This window comes from Porites lutea, chromosome 1 (assembly GCF_958299795.1).
Source record: "Porites lutea chromosome 1, jaPorLute2.1, whole genome shotgun sequence".
Lineage (NCBI taxonomy): Eukaryota > Metazoa > Cnidaria > Anthozoa > Scleractinia > Poritidae > Porites > Porites lutea.
In genome coordinates, this window is record NC_133201.1 from 19,536,298 (window position 1) to 19,553,568 (window position 17,271).

General features: G+C 38.1%; 1 protein-coding gene across 1 annotated transcript in view; it reads right to left on the bottom strand.

Annotated features, from left to right (window-relative positions):
- The window catches only part of LOC140925754 (uncharacterized), a 31,451-nt gene extending 14,453 nt beyond the window's left edge, over nucleotides 1–16,998 (bottom strand). Inside the window, exons 1-2 of the mRNA XM_073375638.1 lie at nucleotides 15,285–16,998; nucleotides 4,693–6,270 (exon numbers count right to left, since the gene is read on the bottom strand). Of these exons, the coding sequence (XP_073231739.1) occupies nucleotides 4,693–6,270; nucleotides 15,285–16,998 (3,292 nt within the window). The remainder of the gene's footprint in view (nucleotides 1–4,692; nucleotides 6,271–15,284) is intronic.
- Nucleotides 16,999–17,271: the final 273 nt, after the last annotated feature.

Genomic DNA, 17,271 nt, shown 5'->3' on the forward strand with positions numbered 1-17,271 from the left:
TAGCTTGACCAATGGCAGAGTGGCAAATTGGCAACGAAAGTCGCGTTTAGTCCTTTCCACGCGCTTTCCCGTCAACTGACGTTCCTGTTCTGTTGCTAAATTAGCCCATGCAAAACTCGGGTTTGCATGAGCTGTCACCTCACGATCTTTTGCAGTGCGCGCTATTCACGCAATCACTATACATTTGTGTAAAGTGTATAATGGGACTACGGTACTCTTGACTATAACAACCAATGTTTTAACGAATAAAAGGCACATGTCTCAAAGCATCTGTACAGAAAACCTTGATAACCCTTTTATTCAAAACAAGAACTGATTACGCTAACCAAAATTCGTGTACAACATTTCGTAACTATATAGTAGCATATCCGTTTTGATTAGCACCTGCAACAATGATTCTTGCTTCTTTTTTATTTTTGAAACCCTGTTCGCAAATGAGACACGCGAAATTATTCGTGTAACCAGTAACGTTAATTGTTAACGTTCGCGAAATAAAATGACCCAACGAATGATAGCTGTCAAAATAAAGGGAACAGAGGATTTTGTCGCCTAGGAGAAAGTTGTAGACATCTTTAAAGTTTTGGTAATTACAAAATTTTCCAATTATCAGTTTGCAAAGGCCAAACTCTATTTTTTGTCGCAGTGCGAACAGGTTCAGTTTTTGGTCGATGTTTATTATGTCGCAACTAACAGCGCTAGATTGTAGAGCGCCTGAGTGGTTAGCCTGTTCCAGGCTCCGAGATAGTGGTGAAAAGTCGTTCAGTAAAAAGAAATGCGAAAAACGCGCGGGAGCTGGGGTTTTCGCTTTGCTCGTTGTAATACGTCCGGACTATACTATCTGAGAGCCTGGCACAGGCTACTGAGTGGTTCAAGTAGAAACTAGAGTTTAACAAAGATGAAGCAAGCAAGCCATCTTGCAATTGCGTAGTATAAGTTGATAAATCGGCTTTTAAACTCTTTAGTCGTTTAGAAAGGGTTTCTAGGCGTATTTATGTACTTTCAAGCACCACCACTCCTCCCCCGTTAAAATGCACGTGACAGTATTGAGTGACGAACAGCGTCGCGGACATTATTGTGCAATTGTAGCACCGGTCAGATATATATTTTCGTGCAGTGTAAAGCAGTGTTTAACAAATGGCTATAAACCGTCGAAGAAGATGCAATCGTAATAAAATTCGCCTAAACTGATCAAAGATTAGTATTTGACCTTTGAAGACGTCGAAAGTTCACTCGGTCTGTCGGGTGTGAGGTGCATATTGCAGGGGTTGCAAACCAGAGGTCAAGCGACGAACAACCGAAAATCGTGCTAAAATGATCTTTGGACCGGTCTTTTACTGCTCATAATGAGGTAGAAACATTTCGAAACGGTTTTCTATCTGCTTATTTTAACTTAATATGGGTTTAGACAAGTGAAGGAACAAAATTTTATGTCCGACTCGCAACTTCAAAGTTGACCGCGGAAGGTCAAACATCTGCATTTTTAACAGATTTTGTAAAGCTCTCGCGTCGCTAGTAATCCTTTGCCCAAAGAAATTTTTACAGGAATCTGTAGACCATCCTTCTGACATTGAACCACCAGCAGCTTAATCGATTTGAAGGTTTCGCACATGGTAAAAATGATGTTTTTTCACCCATTACTTTTACTGAAGGAAATTGTATGCCTTCGAAATTAAATTATTTTGTATACAAAGAGGAGAGCACTATCTCCCCAAATCATTTTAACAGATATTTAGAAGTTGTAAAAGAAGGCTGTGATGTTTAAAAGGCGGTAGTGAAATCGGTTTTTGCATTCTAGGCTTTCCAACCCATGTAATAATTGAGCGCCTCAAATGGCGATTTCAACGGATTTTGGATATTTGCAATTATCTCTGAAATAAAAGGATATTTCACCGAAAAATCAATACAGTGATTTTAGTTATACCCTAGCCTATCTAACATTAAAATATGAAAAAAATCGAATTTTCCACCTTTGCCGCGATATGTTTGACTTTTACGGACAGGCGCTCTCGTTAAGCACAACAAAATTATCAATTCTAGCGGGTTTTACTTGATTTCTAATTCTTGATAAAATCCAAGATGGTGGCCGAGATGGCAGCCACGTTTGGTGACGCCACAGGCCTCATAAAATATACCTCATAAAATATACCTCACCTTCAAAGGCTTTTCATTGAAGGCTTCGTTTCGAAATGCTGCGACATATCAAAAACTCAGAAGATGGGTTCCATCAAGGCACCCCCTCCCCCTTTTACCACAGTGGGGGTACGTGTGCGTGTACGTGTACGTCCGAGGGTTAAGCTTTGGCTATCGTGAGAACCTATTCTCTTTTTTTGAATTATTTAAGCTCGACAAATCTCGCTATTTCCCTGAAAGTTACTCTAACAGTGAAAAAAAAATTGTTCTGTTATGGGAAGTGTCCAAATTTGTTCATGCCTCTTTGGCTGCGAACGCGAGTAAAGTTGATGTTAGCGAATTTTAGTTTTAAAAAAAATGGGCCATTTTGAGACTTGAAAACCGATATTTTAATTTTTGTGGCAAATAAAAGGCTATTGGTGAAAACAATTTACAGCACGTTTCTTATCTACCTAAAAGCTGTATATGGAAAAAAGAATAAAGGAATCGATTTTTCAACTCTTGCCACTCAATGCTAGATATTTCCTGACCGTGCTCTTAAGCATTTTTCTTGTTCAGGTCAAGCGTAATAATACATTGTTTTTTTTTTAAAAAAACATAGAGATTCATTATGTAATTACTGATTTACTCTAAACAAAGCTGGTTCGTCAGAAACAAAAAACAATCTGATTGGTCATCCAATTTGCTCACTGGTAAAAAAAAATTATATAACAATTATCCACCTCAGTGTCGGTAGCAAGTGGTGACTATTTACCGAGACGCGGTTTACTAGCCACCGACACTGAGGTGAATAATTGTTTTAGCATATACTAAAACAGTGACATAATTGAGCACAAAAATGATGATTTTTAACTCATTTACTGTTGCGAACGATTACAAATTTGGCGCGCAATGACCGAACGGCCGCGGACGTCGCTTTATCTTGCCGACAAATAAAACTTTTAAGGGCATTTGTTTAGATCTTGCGGGGAAATTTCTTCAAAAGGAGTCGTGTATTCGTTTGGTATTTAAAATCATTCTGTAAAAAAAGATTATTAAATTTAGTTTTGAGCTTATTTATTAACAAGTCAACTAAATGAAGTAATCAGGCAAGACTTCGCATTTGTAAACAAAAAACTTTTCCACCGGTTTCATCGATAAATTCAAGTCGAACTAAGACAGAGCATGACCTGTTAAAACTTCCAAACCGAACTTCGTCACCTTCTTTGTGTATTTCGGGAACAGCTTGCTTGATTATTTGTGAAATTTCTTTGTTTCACGGCAGGAAACCCGGAAGGCATTTTGCTCGCAACTTGTGCGAGTTTGACGACTCTCGGTCGGAGGAACTGGAGGTGAATCAGTGACTAGTGCAGGATATTCACTGATTGAATAGCCAATCAGAGCGCGCGAAAAACACGATCCACTGTTTTAGTATATACTAAATTTAAATATCTACTACCTGGATTTTTGAAAACCGGGTTAGCAAAAAATCAGTTCTTTCTATATATATCTTATGACCAATCACAGGCCTCAAACGGATTTTTTCACTTAAGTGGCAAAAATTGTATCGTTTCCTGCTTTTTGGTGCGTGCACTTGCCAAAAGTGAAGAAGTTCTGAAAAGTTCTGCCGGGTTTACAGACATTAGAATCAATCAAGAAATTTATCGAGAGCCACGAAAACGAGAAAAAAAACACACACACACACAAAGAAAACCGATTTAAACGACGATTAACGAGTCAAGGAAAGAAATTGCCCCGAAGGAGCTGTATGTGTGAGATGACTATGAAGCCAGTCCTTTACGTCATCTTTAATGGCCAGTTTTGAACGATATTTAAAGACGAATAATTCCAGTTTCAGCATTGCGAAAGACGCTCAGGAGCTTGAACAGACACGAAAATCTTTAGAACAAAAAACAAATGTATCTAAAACTTAAAAGAAAAGGAAATAAACCTAACGCAAACGCTTTCCTTGCTCTTTAAGAGGAGGTGATAAAAATACCTTATGACGAAGAATTGGGATCAATTTAGGTGTCTGGGAGAACTACCCACCTACCCCTCCCCTAAGCCATCATTTTGCCCAAAGTGAGAAGTAAGTGTTAATGTTAGCTTAGGGGAGGGTTAAGTGGGCAGTTTCCCGGAAACCTAAATTGATCCAAGAATTGTTATGCATGTCGACTCCCGAGAAGGAGCCTCATCTATGATAAATATTTGTTTCATGGCTGCATGTTTCTATATTATTTTATAACAAGTACAACAATGATTTAATATTGATTAAGGAAATACTAATAAACTTTCCCACGGTGATTTGATTTTGATCAAAGTGAAAAAAAGATAAAAAATGGTAAAAGAATGAAAAAAATTACTTCAAGGTTATGGTTAATTTGTACGGTATCTATTCACTTGTAATGAACTTGTGAATAAAAATCGTGCGCGCTTTTTAATTATTAACTATGAAGTAATCTATACAACTTTTATTGCAAGAACTTTGAACAATAAATCATGATGACCAAGTTAAGGTATGAGCCTGCCTGTAACATATAAGGGTTTTGGGACAGACAAATACAATGAATTTTCATAACTTACCAACAAGGAGTCCAATAACCAAGGAATTGGCAACAAAGACCAAGCCATTGAACAGCAGGTTATCCAGGATTGGGTCGACTGATGACTCAAAACGTTCACTTGGGATTGAACTCACGGCTCCTATTGCAAGGTTTACGAAGGTAACGGCAAGTGAAGATAGCATAAGCTTGTTTTCGAATGGATCTTTTATTGGGCTTTTCCACGCGAAATAGATACCATACAGACCAGAAAAAACCAAAGCTAGGCCAATGTAAGCTCTGCTTTCCCCACCCAAAAGGATCAATCCAGAGGTTAAAATAACCTTTCGAAATGTTTCCACCAGCTCCCAATACCAACACTGAGGGTTGTAGTTTTCGTGCAAAAAACGAAGCCCCGTTTGCACGGTACTTTGGTCTTCCGAACCATTTGTGTCGCTTGATTCATTTTTCTTTTCAGCTCTTTTCCTTTTCCAAATTGCTGTAAAAGCAGCAGCAGGCAAAGCAATCACATACACAATGGAACAGTATCCCATGATGACTAATCGGTTATACCTCTCTCCTTTGCAGTTAATGCTGTAGTCGGCCTTCAAATACTCCTCGCAGCTTTCATCTTTTTTGGGGTCAACGCAGAGTCTATGGCAGGCAAGAGGTAAGACTTGAGCTGTTTTTAGGCAAGTGTTCAGATAGGTCACGAAAAGAAAGAAAAACAGATTTCTCTTTACTATCGCTTTAATGCCCTCCTTTTTCTTCATTTTTTCTTCTTCATTCGACATATGTCGTGTCGATATCCAAGTGGCAAGGGCAAGGCTAGCAAGGGCGACGATGACTGCTGCAATATTCAATCCCATAACTGCAAATAAACTTGTGAATGCGTCAAATTCCAAGTCAGGAAAGATGCAGTGGAGGGGAGCTATCTGAAGAATGTTCATCTGAATAATATCTGAATATTCCCCAATAACGGAAAGACTTCCAGGCCATTTTATGTATGAAAACGCCTCCATGATACCAAACAGCACCTGATAAAAACCAACAACAATTTTAATCTCTCCGAGGACCTTGTCAAGGAAAGATCGTCCAGCGTCTTTTTTGTTCTTTTTGTTGCTTCTCCACACCACAAGTATAACCAGTAAGATAATTAATGCCCCAATAATTACAAGCTGTCCGATCATCCATCCTTTTGTTGGGCACAACTTGCATTTCTTCAGTTTTTTGTGATATCCATCACTGCAAACTGCACATAGCGGTCCTTCATAACCAGCCTCACATGAAGAATTCAAACCTCCCTTACAAGCTTCTGCTATGGGACATCTGTACGGTTGAGGTATGGTGTACGGGTACTCAATGCCGGAATCATTTGCTTTGTGTAATTCAGGAGTAAAGGAGAAATTGGTTACGTTTTTAATGAAGTTTCTATACACTTCTAAGTGTGTCTGATGTTTCCACTTCCACCAAAAGCCAGCTGTAAGATTCGCAAAGTCATGCAGACATTTTAGTCCTCCATTCTTCTCACATAGTGTACAATTCCCAAACAAATTCGTTCGGTAGTAATTATCCAAACACTTACAGGCCCGAAACCCTGCAAATTCATATGTTTCTGTACCTGTAAAAATAGGAAATCGAACATTTGTTACAAAATATCGTAACTAATCCGTTCAATTTTGTTATTAAAAACATATGAATTATTCTTTGGTGACGGGAGATGCTTATATAAAGTAACAAGGTGAAATAGCGTTTCCACCAAACAAGTGAAACGTTTGTTCATTTGTTATTGTTGTTTTCTTTTTTTTAGAACAATGCATGTCTCAAAAAATCGTTAGTAATTACGTGTTAAAGATAAACCACACATAATCATCTCGTTCTTACTCACTAAGAAAATTTGCACATTCGCTCCTCCGAACTTTTGATTTTGAAAACGAAGGCCCGTTTAGCGATATAGAACACTATGATAACCGAAGATTTAGTAATACCTTTCTCTGTTCGCGGGCAACTGGGGTTGTTGCAAAGAAATTAATACAATAAAAAGAACAGAGGAGATGAAATATGGATGTGAAAGTTTCTTTTTTTTTCCTTCCGGAAGTGTTTAAGGTGGGGACTATACATTTTAGGGGGAACAAAGGAACTTTCAGCTGAACTCTCTCCAAATAGTTCCCGCACCAACGAAGACCCATCTGAATTTTTAGTAGAAAGCCTCCATGATAACAAAAATTACCCGATAGTTAGAATAAAGTTCAGATGTAACGTACACTCTGGTTGGTTGATAAAGCATGCTTCACGAGAGTATAAAGCACGGAACTAAAGGTGATGTTACACGGGACAATTCGCAACCACGATTTTTAGCTCAACACAGTGATGCATTGTTGGAATAATATTGTAACTATTCGAAACAATGTTACAACAATGTTGCAACGCTGTGTTGCGCGAAAAATCGTTGTTGCGAATCGTCTCATGTAACATCACCTTACAGTCAAGGCAGGTCAAGCGTACCCCTCAAGATTCTATTAATGAATTGATTATTTGAAAAATGAATCCTTTAGTCGTTCCAGAAACTAGTGTCAAATTCAAATCAGCATTCCTGCATGCCTAATGAGCAGTGAATATTTTACAAGAACTTCTCTGTATTTGGTCAGATTGAAAATCTTTGAATGGATTAAATTACATTTACATCAAATTCAGAGACACTGAGGCGGTAGAAATGTCGTAATTTCGTGTGAATTCACGGCTCATTACGCATGCAAGAATGAAGAGATAAATCTGAAATCCACATTTACCAACGAATTCAGCTTTCTAATAATAAATTCATTAATGGAATCTTGGGGGTACGCTTGACCTGGCTTGACTGCAAAGCCGTCGCGCCATCTGTGAATCACACCATGCAGCGGTGGGTTTTCAGACCAAAGTTCCACATTTCTGGGTTAAAAATACACTGTTAAAAGACACAAATGGAAATTGAGGGAAAGTTCAAACGAATGTTCAGTTATTTTTGGTGTGGACTAAGGAGAGCTTTTAGCTACAAAATGGTCCTTCGAGGAATTCAACGATGTTTTCTTCGCGGCGGAGCGCAAAATGTCCTGTTTTGAGGCCAAGACAGCGAAGAATTTTCAGGTATATTGTACTCTGTGGTCAAGAAAGTTACGTTTTTAAAAGGGAATTTACTATGTATAAATGTTTTACAAACGTTCTATAAATTTTGTCATTGGCGCTAAAGAAAAATTTCAAACTACATCCGGATTTGCGATAGATTTTGTATTGAAATTTGCATTGTGCTTATCCGATTAACCTCTTAGTCTTCGAATAACAAAATTTTCAAGAATAATTTCTCTGTCTATTGTTTTTAGTTTTCTCATTCATAATACTAGCTTAAAACACGATTGCGAGACTACAGGCGCCATCACTTCTGGGAAGACGTTGGCGAATTTTATAAAATTTTACTTTCAGGCTCAGTTTTTCAGGGGCACCCAACGAGAATTATAGTTCAAAACCACTTAAACATAGCATTATTAAACGTATTTTAGTTTTTAAACGGCATACTTTTATCCCCTAAAAATTTTTCATCTGCTTGGATTTTCTAGCTTAAAGTCTAGTGATACGAAAATTATATAGGGATCAACACTTAACTTTTCGAAAATTTCAGCCAGGAAAAACGCTCCCGAAAATTCTAGGTGACCTTTTGAGGTTTAAAATCCGTTAAAAATGGGCAATTATACCATTTTTAGATGTTCGAAAATCCTAGGAGAGGCAGCCAAGGAAGAAATTTTACAACAAATGTTCCGAAAATTCTAGATCTCAAATCGTCATCGGAACAGATATTTTCTGAAAATTGTCGTTGGGTGCCCCTGGTTTTTGGGCAGTTCAGGCGATACGAAGCTGAAGCAGTTTGTTTTCAAATATGTGATGTTAATGACGTCCAGGTTTTCATGGGCCGCAAAAGCACTTTTTACCTTTAGAAACTGATTTTTGAACGTAGAAGTACATTTCTTCAGCATTCATATTCACTGAACGTTTCGCTCGTTTTACTTTGTGATAGCTTTGATGTTTTGACATCTTTTATCTTATTCCTAATCAGGATTGTGATTGGCTAATAAAGCGTGATTTATGAAAGTGTAGAACATCCTGACGCCACTTTGGTTTGCTTTGAAAATAAAGTTTGTTTTGAAAATTAGAAAGCAATGCGTGGGGAATTTAACGGATTTTTTTTATCGCAAAACAAATAAAGAAGCCTTATGACTGTGCTCTGTTCTGTTGTAAAGCACTTATGTAGCGGTCTAGAGCACTCAAGAAGAAGGGAGAAACACTCGATTACGTCTCGTGTTTCCCCCTACACTTCTTTCGCGCTCTAGCCGCTTCTTGCGTGCTTTAAAACTGCATGAACAGAGCACAGTGAAGGCTTCTTTAGTTGTTAATTATAATTATAATTTTCCAGCTTTCAATCGAAAACAGACAGTAATACAACTATTGCTCCTAAAACTGCAAGCTGCCCTGTCATCCGTTTTTTTGGTTTTTGTTGGACACAGCTTGCATTTTTTCAGTTGTTTATAACATTCATCACTCAAACTGCACATAGTTGTCCTTCATAAACAGCCTCATATGAAGAATTCAAACCTCCCTTAAAAGCTTCCTCCGTGGGAGTAATATTTTACGATCTAGGAAGGGTGTACATAAACTCACAATAAAATCAGAGACTTTGCCGGTAAAATTTCCGGTTGCTGTTATGCATGAACATTCACGCACAAACACGGTAAATCACAAATGTAAACTTTGTATCCAATTGATACCAGGTATAATAATTAGCAAGACCAACGTTTAACATAAATATAAAGCTGTTTCACATCTTGATATATATCTTTCTCCGTTACTTTCCATTAAATGTTTTCTTCAGTCGTCTTTAATTTCTCTGGCTCAACCAGATTGAAATAGCCGATTTCTCAAAGTGGAGGTTAGGTTATTACTTATTGGTGCTTGACACGTAAACATGACAAAAATGGGTGTATTTTCCAAATATTTTTGGAATTTTAGCGGAAATGTTTAAATAAAAGTAAGACAAACGTTGTTATACCGTGGAACATAGGGTGGTAAACGTTTTGTCATAGCCGAGATTTTTATGATCTTTGATACCTGTATTACTTCTTAGAACATAGTTTGAAGCCAGGATTACTGTCATAACAAGTTGTAATATGCTCCTCGGGATGAGTGTAGTCCTGAATAGGATTGACAGATGAGGGTGACATCAAGTTTCGATACCCTGTACGGTAGGCATCATTGTGCTAATTTCTATCACTTCAGTTGATTGTATTATTTTTTATTGCCCTGATTGTTCAATTAAGTCGCGAAGTTTGGTACCCTGTCAGTTAAGTCGTGATGTTGTTGGCTATGAAGTTTCGAATAAATGAAGACTAGACGTGAGTGCTCTTTTTTTATCGATAGCTCTAACATCGTAGTAATAACCGTAGTTTTAAAGACCGATCACACGTCAGAAAAAATGGGAACGAACCCCTCAAGAAAGGAGTATTTTTATGATTCAAGCAGCAGATACCGATCTCTGTTCTCTTTTGTCAAGGAACCCAAGAAACGCTTATTCACTTCTTTTGGGGTTGCCCCGTGACAAGAGCTTGAAAAGATTTCTTGGTTTCAGTTGATTTGCTGGACCGGAAGCCTCTGGCGTTTTAGAGAGAGATATTTTAACTAGTCATTGTGTACTCTGGGTTTTATGTCTTTAGTTACAAATACAAAAGTTCAAAACCATCTATTTTAGAATATGTTTATCAAGTTAAAGACAACATTAAAACTGAAAAATAAATTTCAATTATTAAAGGAAAGGAGAAAAATTTTGAAGAAAAGAGGAAACAAATTATTCACAAAAGGCGTTTATCTGAGTGAACTCTCCTTTTTTCTCCTGCTTTTTTAAAAAAAATCCAATATGAACAGATTCCAAATAAAAACTTAAAATATATTGTACGCATATCCTGTCTAGCGACCGTACTATCCATTTGTTAATTAGTTTTGTTTCTTTTTAAGTGTATTTCGTCCGTGTTTAAGTTTCTATGTTTATGTAATGCATGTGTGTAAGAAGAAAAAAAATGAAATTAAAAAAAGGAGAGCAGGTCCGTATCAGTTTCTTCATTTTCTCACCATCTCTTACGACAGTTTGCTTAATAACTTCGTTGATGGTATACGCAGTAAAAAAAACCTTGAAGATTTGGGACAAGAATGATGTGATCACTGAATGATCACTGTCTTTCCTCCGGTTTGTCTCCGTCCCCACTTATTGTTTTATGTGCAACGGGGATGTTGTAAGGTTAAAGGGTACGTAAGATAGTTTTAGAGGTGCCTCTAAAGTGAAGAATAGTAGCCCCTTGTGTCGTAAAGATATTTTAGGCCGACTGCAGTTTATGTGTACCCGTGCAATCAAATGCAAAAAGAGACACTGGTGTATTCCTGTATGGTTTGAGAAGAGACATTGCAAATAATTGAAACCATACGCGCGTATTGAGCTCGAGTTTCAGGGAATAAAGCCACATGGATTATAAGGAATCTGGCGTAATTTTCCCTTCTTGGTACTGCAAGCGTCTTTAACTGTTGCAATAACTGCTGATTGTATCATCACTAACATCACAGGCACTAAAAGTATTTATATGAGAGGAACATTTGCCATTTTCAAATCAAGAAAGAGTTAAAGTAAATATAGTGTGCACAAAAGCAATGCTCTTACGGTCAAGTCAGAATAAAATTATACATTTTCATAAGTTTCAAATAAGTCTTGATAAGTTAAAGTTGTACATGGTCCTTTTTGAGCAAACTGGAACTTCTGGGATAAGTTTCACAAGTGAACGCGGCGCTACGAGCACATGAAACTTAACTTTGCTTTGAATAGCGTTTAGAACGAGGAGAAACAAAGGGGAAAAACTACTTTCTTCAAACGAACAACAGGTACATGATTTTCTGCTCGGTTTAGCCGTTAGCAGACCTACAAACTGCAAGGGTTTAGTGTTGAATCATGGCCAGGAGATCTTTTCCCTACTAACAGGACAGCCGCGAATAGCTTAGAATTGTCAGGCCTCGATGGGCGGCAATCTCGTTTAGGAAGAATTTGTAGCTTGTACGTACTTGGTCTATGTTAGATGTCTTATATAACCACATAATGATTCTGGCCACCATTTCAAACAATTTGAAGAACGAATTTCGCTAGGCAGTAACGTGACTCATGCCACCTGCGCCTGACTCATCCTATCTTTTTTAGCCATTGAAAGTTCATTGCTTGTTCTCAGTGGCCTATGAATAAGAATGTTAAGTTACTGGAAATTATATTACGCTGATTTGAATAAAAGTCTTAGGTTGTCTCATTTCTTTTGCGTTCTCGTTTCATCTGCACCGGCATTTAGCAAAGTTTAAATTTATTTTTTGATTAAAATAAATTTAAAAAAATTCCGCCATTTTTTAAACGCCTGCCCTATTGTAGTTTGCTTCATAACATTATGAAAGTTTGTTCTGGGCCTAAAGAGCCGCTCAACACTGTGACAACATCCTAAGGAATTTCCATTGAAATGAAACCTTTCCCGGAGTACTCAATAGTTTCACGGATTTGACAGAAAAAATATTTTTGTGAACTTGTTTTGTTCTGTTTTTTTTTTTTTTTAGCCACGGTTAGGGGTTAATTACTTCTGACACACCTGCTTCAGAAAAGACACATGACGACAACAAAAAAGTTCGGATGACAAATCTAGTAGTCATGTCAAGTCAAGCGCGAGAGAGTCAGTACCGCAGCTTTAAGGTAAAGGGATTGAGAGAAGCAACTACAAATTATCTTGATTGCGACAACTAGGAGGAGGTTCACTGTGCAAGTCACCGTAGCTCGTAATGGGAATTTCAGGTCCAATTCGTAGAGGCAGACGTTTGTGGAATGCTCACATAAGGATCATCAGGGAATAGTAAGGTTTCCAGGTATTGACAACAATGCAAACATGAAAATGCCAGAGATGCCACTGTCAAAATAAAGCATTGGACCATCTAAAACACATTTATGCCACAAGGAAAAGCTTTTCAGTCATAGAGTGGTTGGATTTATTTGGGCAAGAAAACTTAATGGAATCAGATGTGCTTTATTGCTGACAGAGGTTGATCAAGCCATTGCAGCTAAACACGAATGATAAAGTTTAAAGGCAAAGCTAAGGAGATGAGAATAGCGAGCAGTTGTCTTGACTTTAGGGCCTTGTCAGTAAGAGAAGAAAAAGAATAGAAGAGAATTAGAGGAAGAAGAAGAAGAAGGATAAGAAGAACTTAAAGAATCGTTTATTATTATAAGTACACAAGCCTTGTAGTCGAAGACTGAATTTGGGAATTTTGCCTTGCTTCCTATCTTCCTGTAAAACCCAGGCTGCAAACAAATCCGATTATTATGTTCGGCTTTCGATTGACTCAGCTCCATTGACCAGTCAAGGGTACGTTCGCAGTCAACCTCGGCAACTAAACGAATCCTTTCATTCTCTATTTTCAAAGATGCGAATGAAGACGATCACGCTTATACCCTCTATGAATAGTTAATTTACTTTGAGTGGAGTGTCAGTTGTACAAGTCGAGCGTTTGCATTATCCCTGCTTCCGGCGTAACTCAAGAGGAAAAAAAAAGGAATTATCAAGTGGGATTACATATCTAGTTATACTTATTTATTTCTTTCCTTTGTTCACAATTGGATTATACAACAGTGGACTTTGATTGTAGTATTTATCTTTGTTTTTTCTTTGTTCTCTCCTTTTATCTTTTTAAAGTCCAACTCCCCCAGCCAGTAAACTGGTAGCTATAGCAACCAGCAGTATTTCTTCTTCTACAACTTAAAAATATGACCTTAAGAGTACAGTAAGGTGGATCGTAGATTCTGACCATAACCACCTGAAAAGTGTTCAGCGTAATTAGTTTAATTACTTTACCCATCACGTTCCTTAAGTTTTCCCAAAAAATTCTAATAATAATAACAATCTTTTAATAGGATGCTCCATCACAAGAGTGGTTTACATAGAGGTCCTAATTACGAGATGTATATTATATAATACAATTAAAATATAAAAAGGTTAAGCTAAAATCGATATATATGAAAAAAAAAAAAAAAAAAAAAAAAAAAATTCAAGCTAAAATCCAGTTACAGAAATAATTAAAACATACACACTACAAGTACTCAATTATAAAAAGCAGAAAAAAGACACTTCTTAAAAATTGGAAAACTTGCTGAGTTTCTTACAGTTCTCTCTAATTCATTAAAGTCTTTGAAACAGTGGTACCGCGAACGTTGTTTTCCCCAATTATATTTAATTTTGGGGAGCTTGATAGTATCGTTATTGCGCGTATTGTAGGAATGTATATCACTCTTTCTTACAATGTCCAAAGAATGATTAAGTTGGCCATTAATACACTTGTATGCATATATACATCGATGACATTTCCTACGTTCTTCAAGATTCAGCCATCTCAAGACAATCAATGCATCGGTGGATGAGGAGTGAGGTGATCTATCTAATATCAACTTAGCTGCTTTGTTTTGGAGAATTTGCAATTCCTTCATAAGTGAGACATTGTCCTTGTCACCCCAGACTAAATCAGCATAATCAAAAATAGGTAGCACTAAGCTATTATAAAAAAGTAACCGGGCATCATAAGGTAAATAATACTTAATCCTACGTAGAAGACCAAGGTTTTTATTAACCTTACATGAAATATACTCAATATGGTCGGACCATGTGAAAGTTGAAGACAACATAACTCCCAAATATTTAAAACTACTTACAGAATTTATATCAGTGTCAAAAATAGATAACGTGAAAGAGGAAATACCAACAAGTTTCCTATTACTGCCTATAATCATGGATTTCGTCTTAGTAAGATTTAAAGTTAACTTATTTCCATGTAACCACTGGGCAACTTTCAAGAGATCATCATTTAGTGCCTCTTCTAACAGGTGTGGCTCTTTAGCAAAGTAGTACAGGACCGTGTCATCAGCATACAAAGTCACTTCGCAATTCTTTATAACCAGCGGAAGGTCATTAATATAAACCAAGAAGAGAAGCGGTCCTAGAATGCTCCCCTGTGGTACCCCAAAGGTCATCGGGAGAGGGTCAGACACAGCATCGCTACAGGCAGTCCGCTGTTTACGATGATTCAGGTAAGACTTGAACCACTGTAGAGTGCTGGGCGAGACATTGATAGCCGACAATTTAGATAGCAAGATCGTATGGTCAACGGTATCGAATGCCTTGGTCAGATCTAGGAACACTGCACCGCACAGTTCTCCACTCTCCATATGCAATAGGACCTCATCTGCAAAACTGGTGAGAGCCGATGTTGTAGACAGTTTGGGACGGAAGCCAAATTGTTTGCTTGAAAGGAGATTATTTGAATTCAGAAAGTCATAGAATTGGGAATGGACGACTTTTTCCAGAATTTTACTCATTGTTGGCAGAATAGAAATTGGGCGATAATTTGACGCATCTCTCCTATCTCCAGTTTTGAAAAGTGCAGCCACTTTCGAGCATTTCCATATTTCAGGAAAATTGCCAGTGCGAATAGAGAGATTCAGTAACTTGGTGATCGAGGGACAAATAGCACGCGCGCCATACTTTAAAAGTCTCGCACTGATGTTGTCCAAGCCAATAGCTTTATTTGTCTTTAGAGAAAGCAGATGCTTGAGTACTGTTTTCTCATCAACTTCGTCAAGCGAGAAAGACTGTAGCATCGTGGCCGATCTGACTGGGAACATAGCAGCAGCTGATATTTTATTTGCAAGACTTCTGCCAATGGATGAGAAATAACAGTTGAGCACGGATGCAATAGAGGCTGGGGTGGTGTGTTCAACACCATCAACTACGATACATTGTGGGCTCGAGGATTTAGTCTTGCGCGAAGACACCTCATTCACCGCCTTCCAGATCTTTCCTGAATCCCCTTTAGCCTCTAAAATCAAGTCACAATAATACTTGGATTTTGCTGCCTTGACTTCACGATTGACCCTATTTCTTAACTTTCTATAGCGAGCCCAGTGAAAAGCAGAATTGGTTTTCACGGCTTTACGATGGTGAAAATCACGATCCTTCATCACCTCACTGATTGTATCATTCAACCACGGGAGCGGAACACCTCGTATTCTTCGCCTTTTCACGGGCGCATGCAGGTCAGCTATTTCAGAAAACAAGTGATTCCAAATAAACACGGCGTCGTCGATGTCTTCCTCGTTTTCAATGATGTGCCATGGGACGTTATTCAAGTCCGCTAGGAAGGTGTTCGCATCAAAGTTTTTATAAGAGCGGTATTCAATTGTCTTCGGTGGTGCCTTAATTACACCTGCTTTTAAAACACAATAGACGAGGTAGTGATCACTCAGCGAAACAGGAACAACACCGGAGTCATTGATGCGGTGATCATTGTTCACTAAAATCACGTCAAGCAAGGATTGACAGGTTTCCGTCACTCGGGTGGCCTCAGTAATGAGTTGCGTAAGATCGTGTGAAGTTGCAAATTTTTTAAGCTCTTGTTTTTCTTTCTTTCTTGAAAATGGCAGCATATTTGCATTTAGGTCGCCAAGAAGCACGAAATCACATTTTTCCAGGTTAACTTTCGTCATAGATATCTCCAAGTTTGAAATAAAGTTCGCAAAGTCAAAACCGGGGGCTCTATATGCACAACAAATCAATACTGGGCGACATTTAGTGCGCGATAGCTCAATCCATAGACATTCATTTGCGGCTGAGTAAAGATCATTCCTAACACGAAACGGCAAGCCTTCCTTTACATAGATTGCTACTCCACCAAAACCTTCTTTGGCTCCAGACCTATCCAGGCGAATGCAATTATATCCTGGAATAATAACATGAGAGTCTTCATAGCAGTCATCCAGCCAAGTCTCACTGAGTGTAAGAATATCGATCGTTCTGTTATCCAAACCCTCCAGGCGCAGCGAGTCTGATTTGTTCCTCAAGCTTCGAATATTTAGATGAGCAAGCCTCAATCCTCGTGAACTCCTAACATCCTCCAAACTCCTATATCCAGGGTTGAGTTCAACATCTCCGGCAAGCGCTATTAGAGCCAAGGCTAGAGAGCCATGAAGTATAAGCTTGCACGTAATAAAGCCTTTCTGGAAAGCTCCGACTGCTTGGTGTTTTGCTGGACGCCGTGCCAGAGAGTGAAAAGATTGAATTTTAATCCTGCAAGCTTCTTGGGAAGCAAAATATAGGTTGCTACTATTGCTTAGTGGCTTCGTTGATGATTTGTTTTGTTTTATGCCATTCAAGATAAGAAACAGGCAGAGCAGGAGGCCAAAATTAACGGACAACGTGGTAACGCGTCCAGCCATCTTGGTATGCAAATTAACCTCACAGAAAAAGCTATAATAGTTTCTATAAAAACATACAAAAATGCTCACTGCCTCAAATAATTAAGTTGATAGACTATTAAATTATAAAATGGATTTTGACGTTAGGCATCGTTCACAGTGAACTGGCAAATTTCCCGCAGAGTATCTCAGGCTAATACAATTACACTGTGGCGTTAGAATTAAGAAATGGTAAACGTGCAGCTAGCAACTATGGAGTTTTATACAATGATGTGAATGCTACGCGCGCTGTGA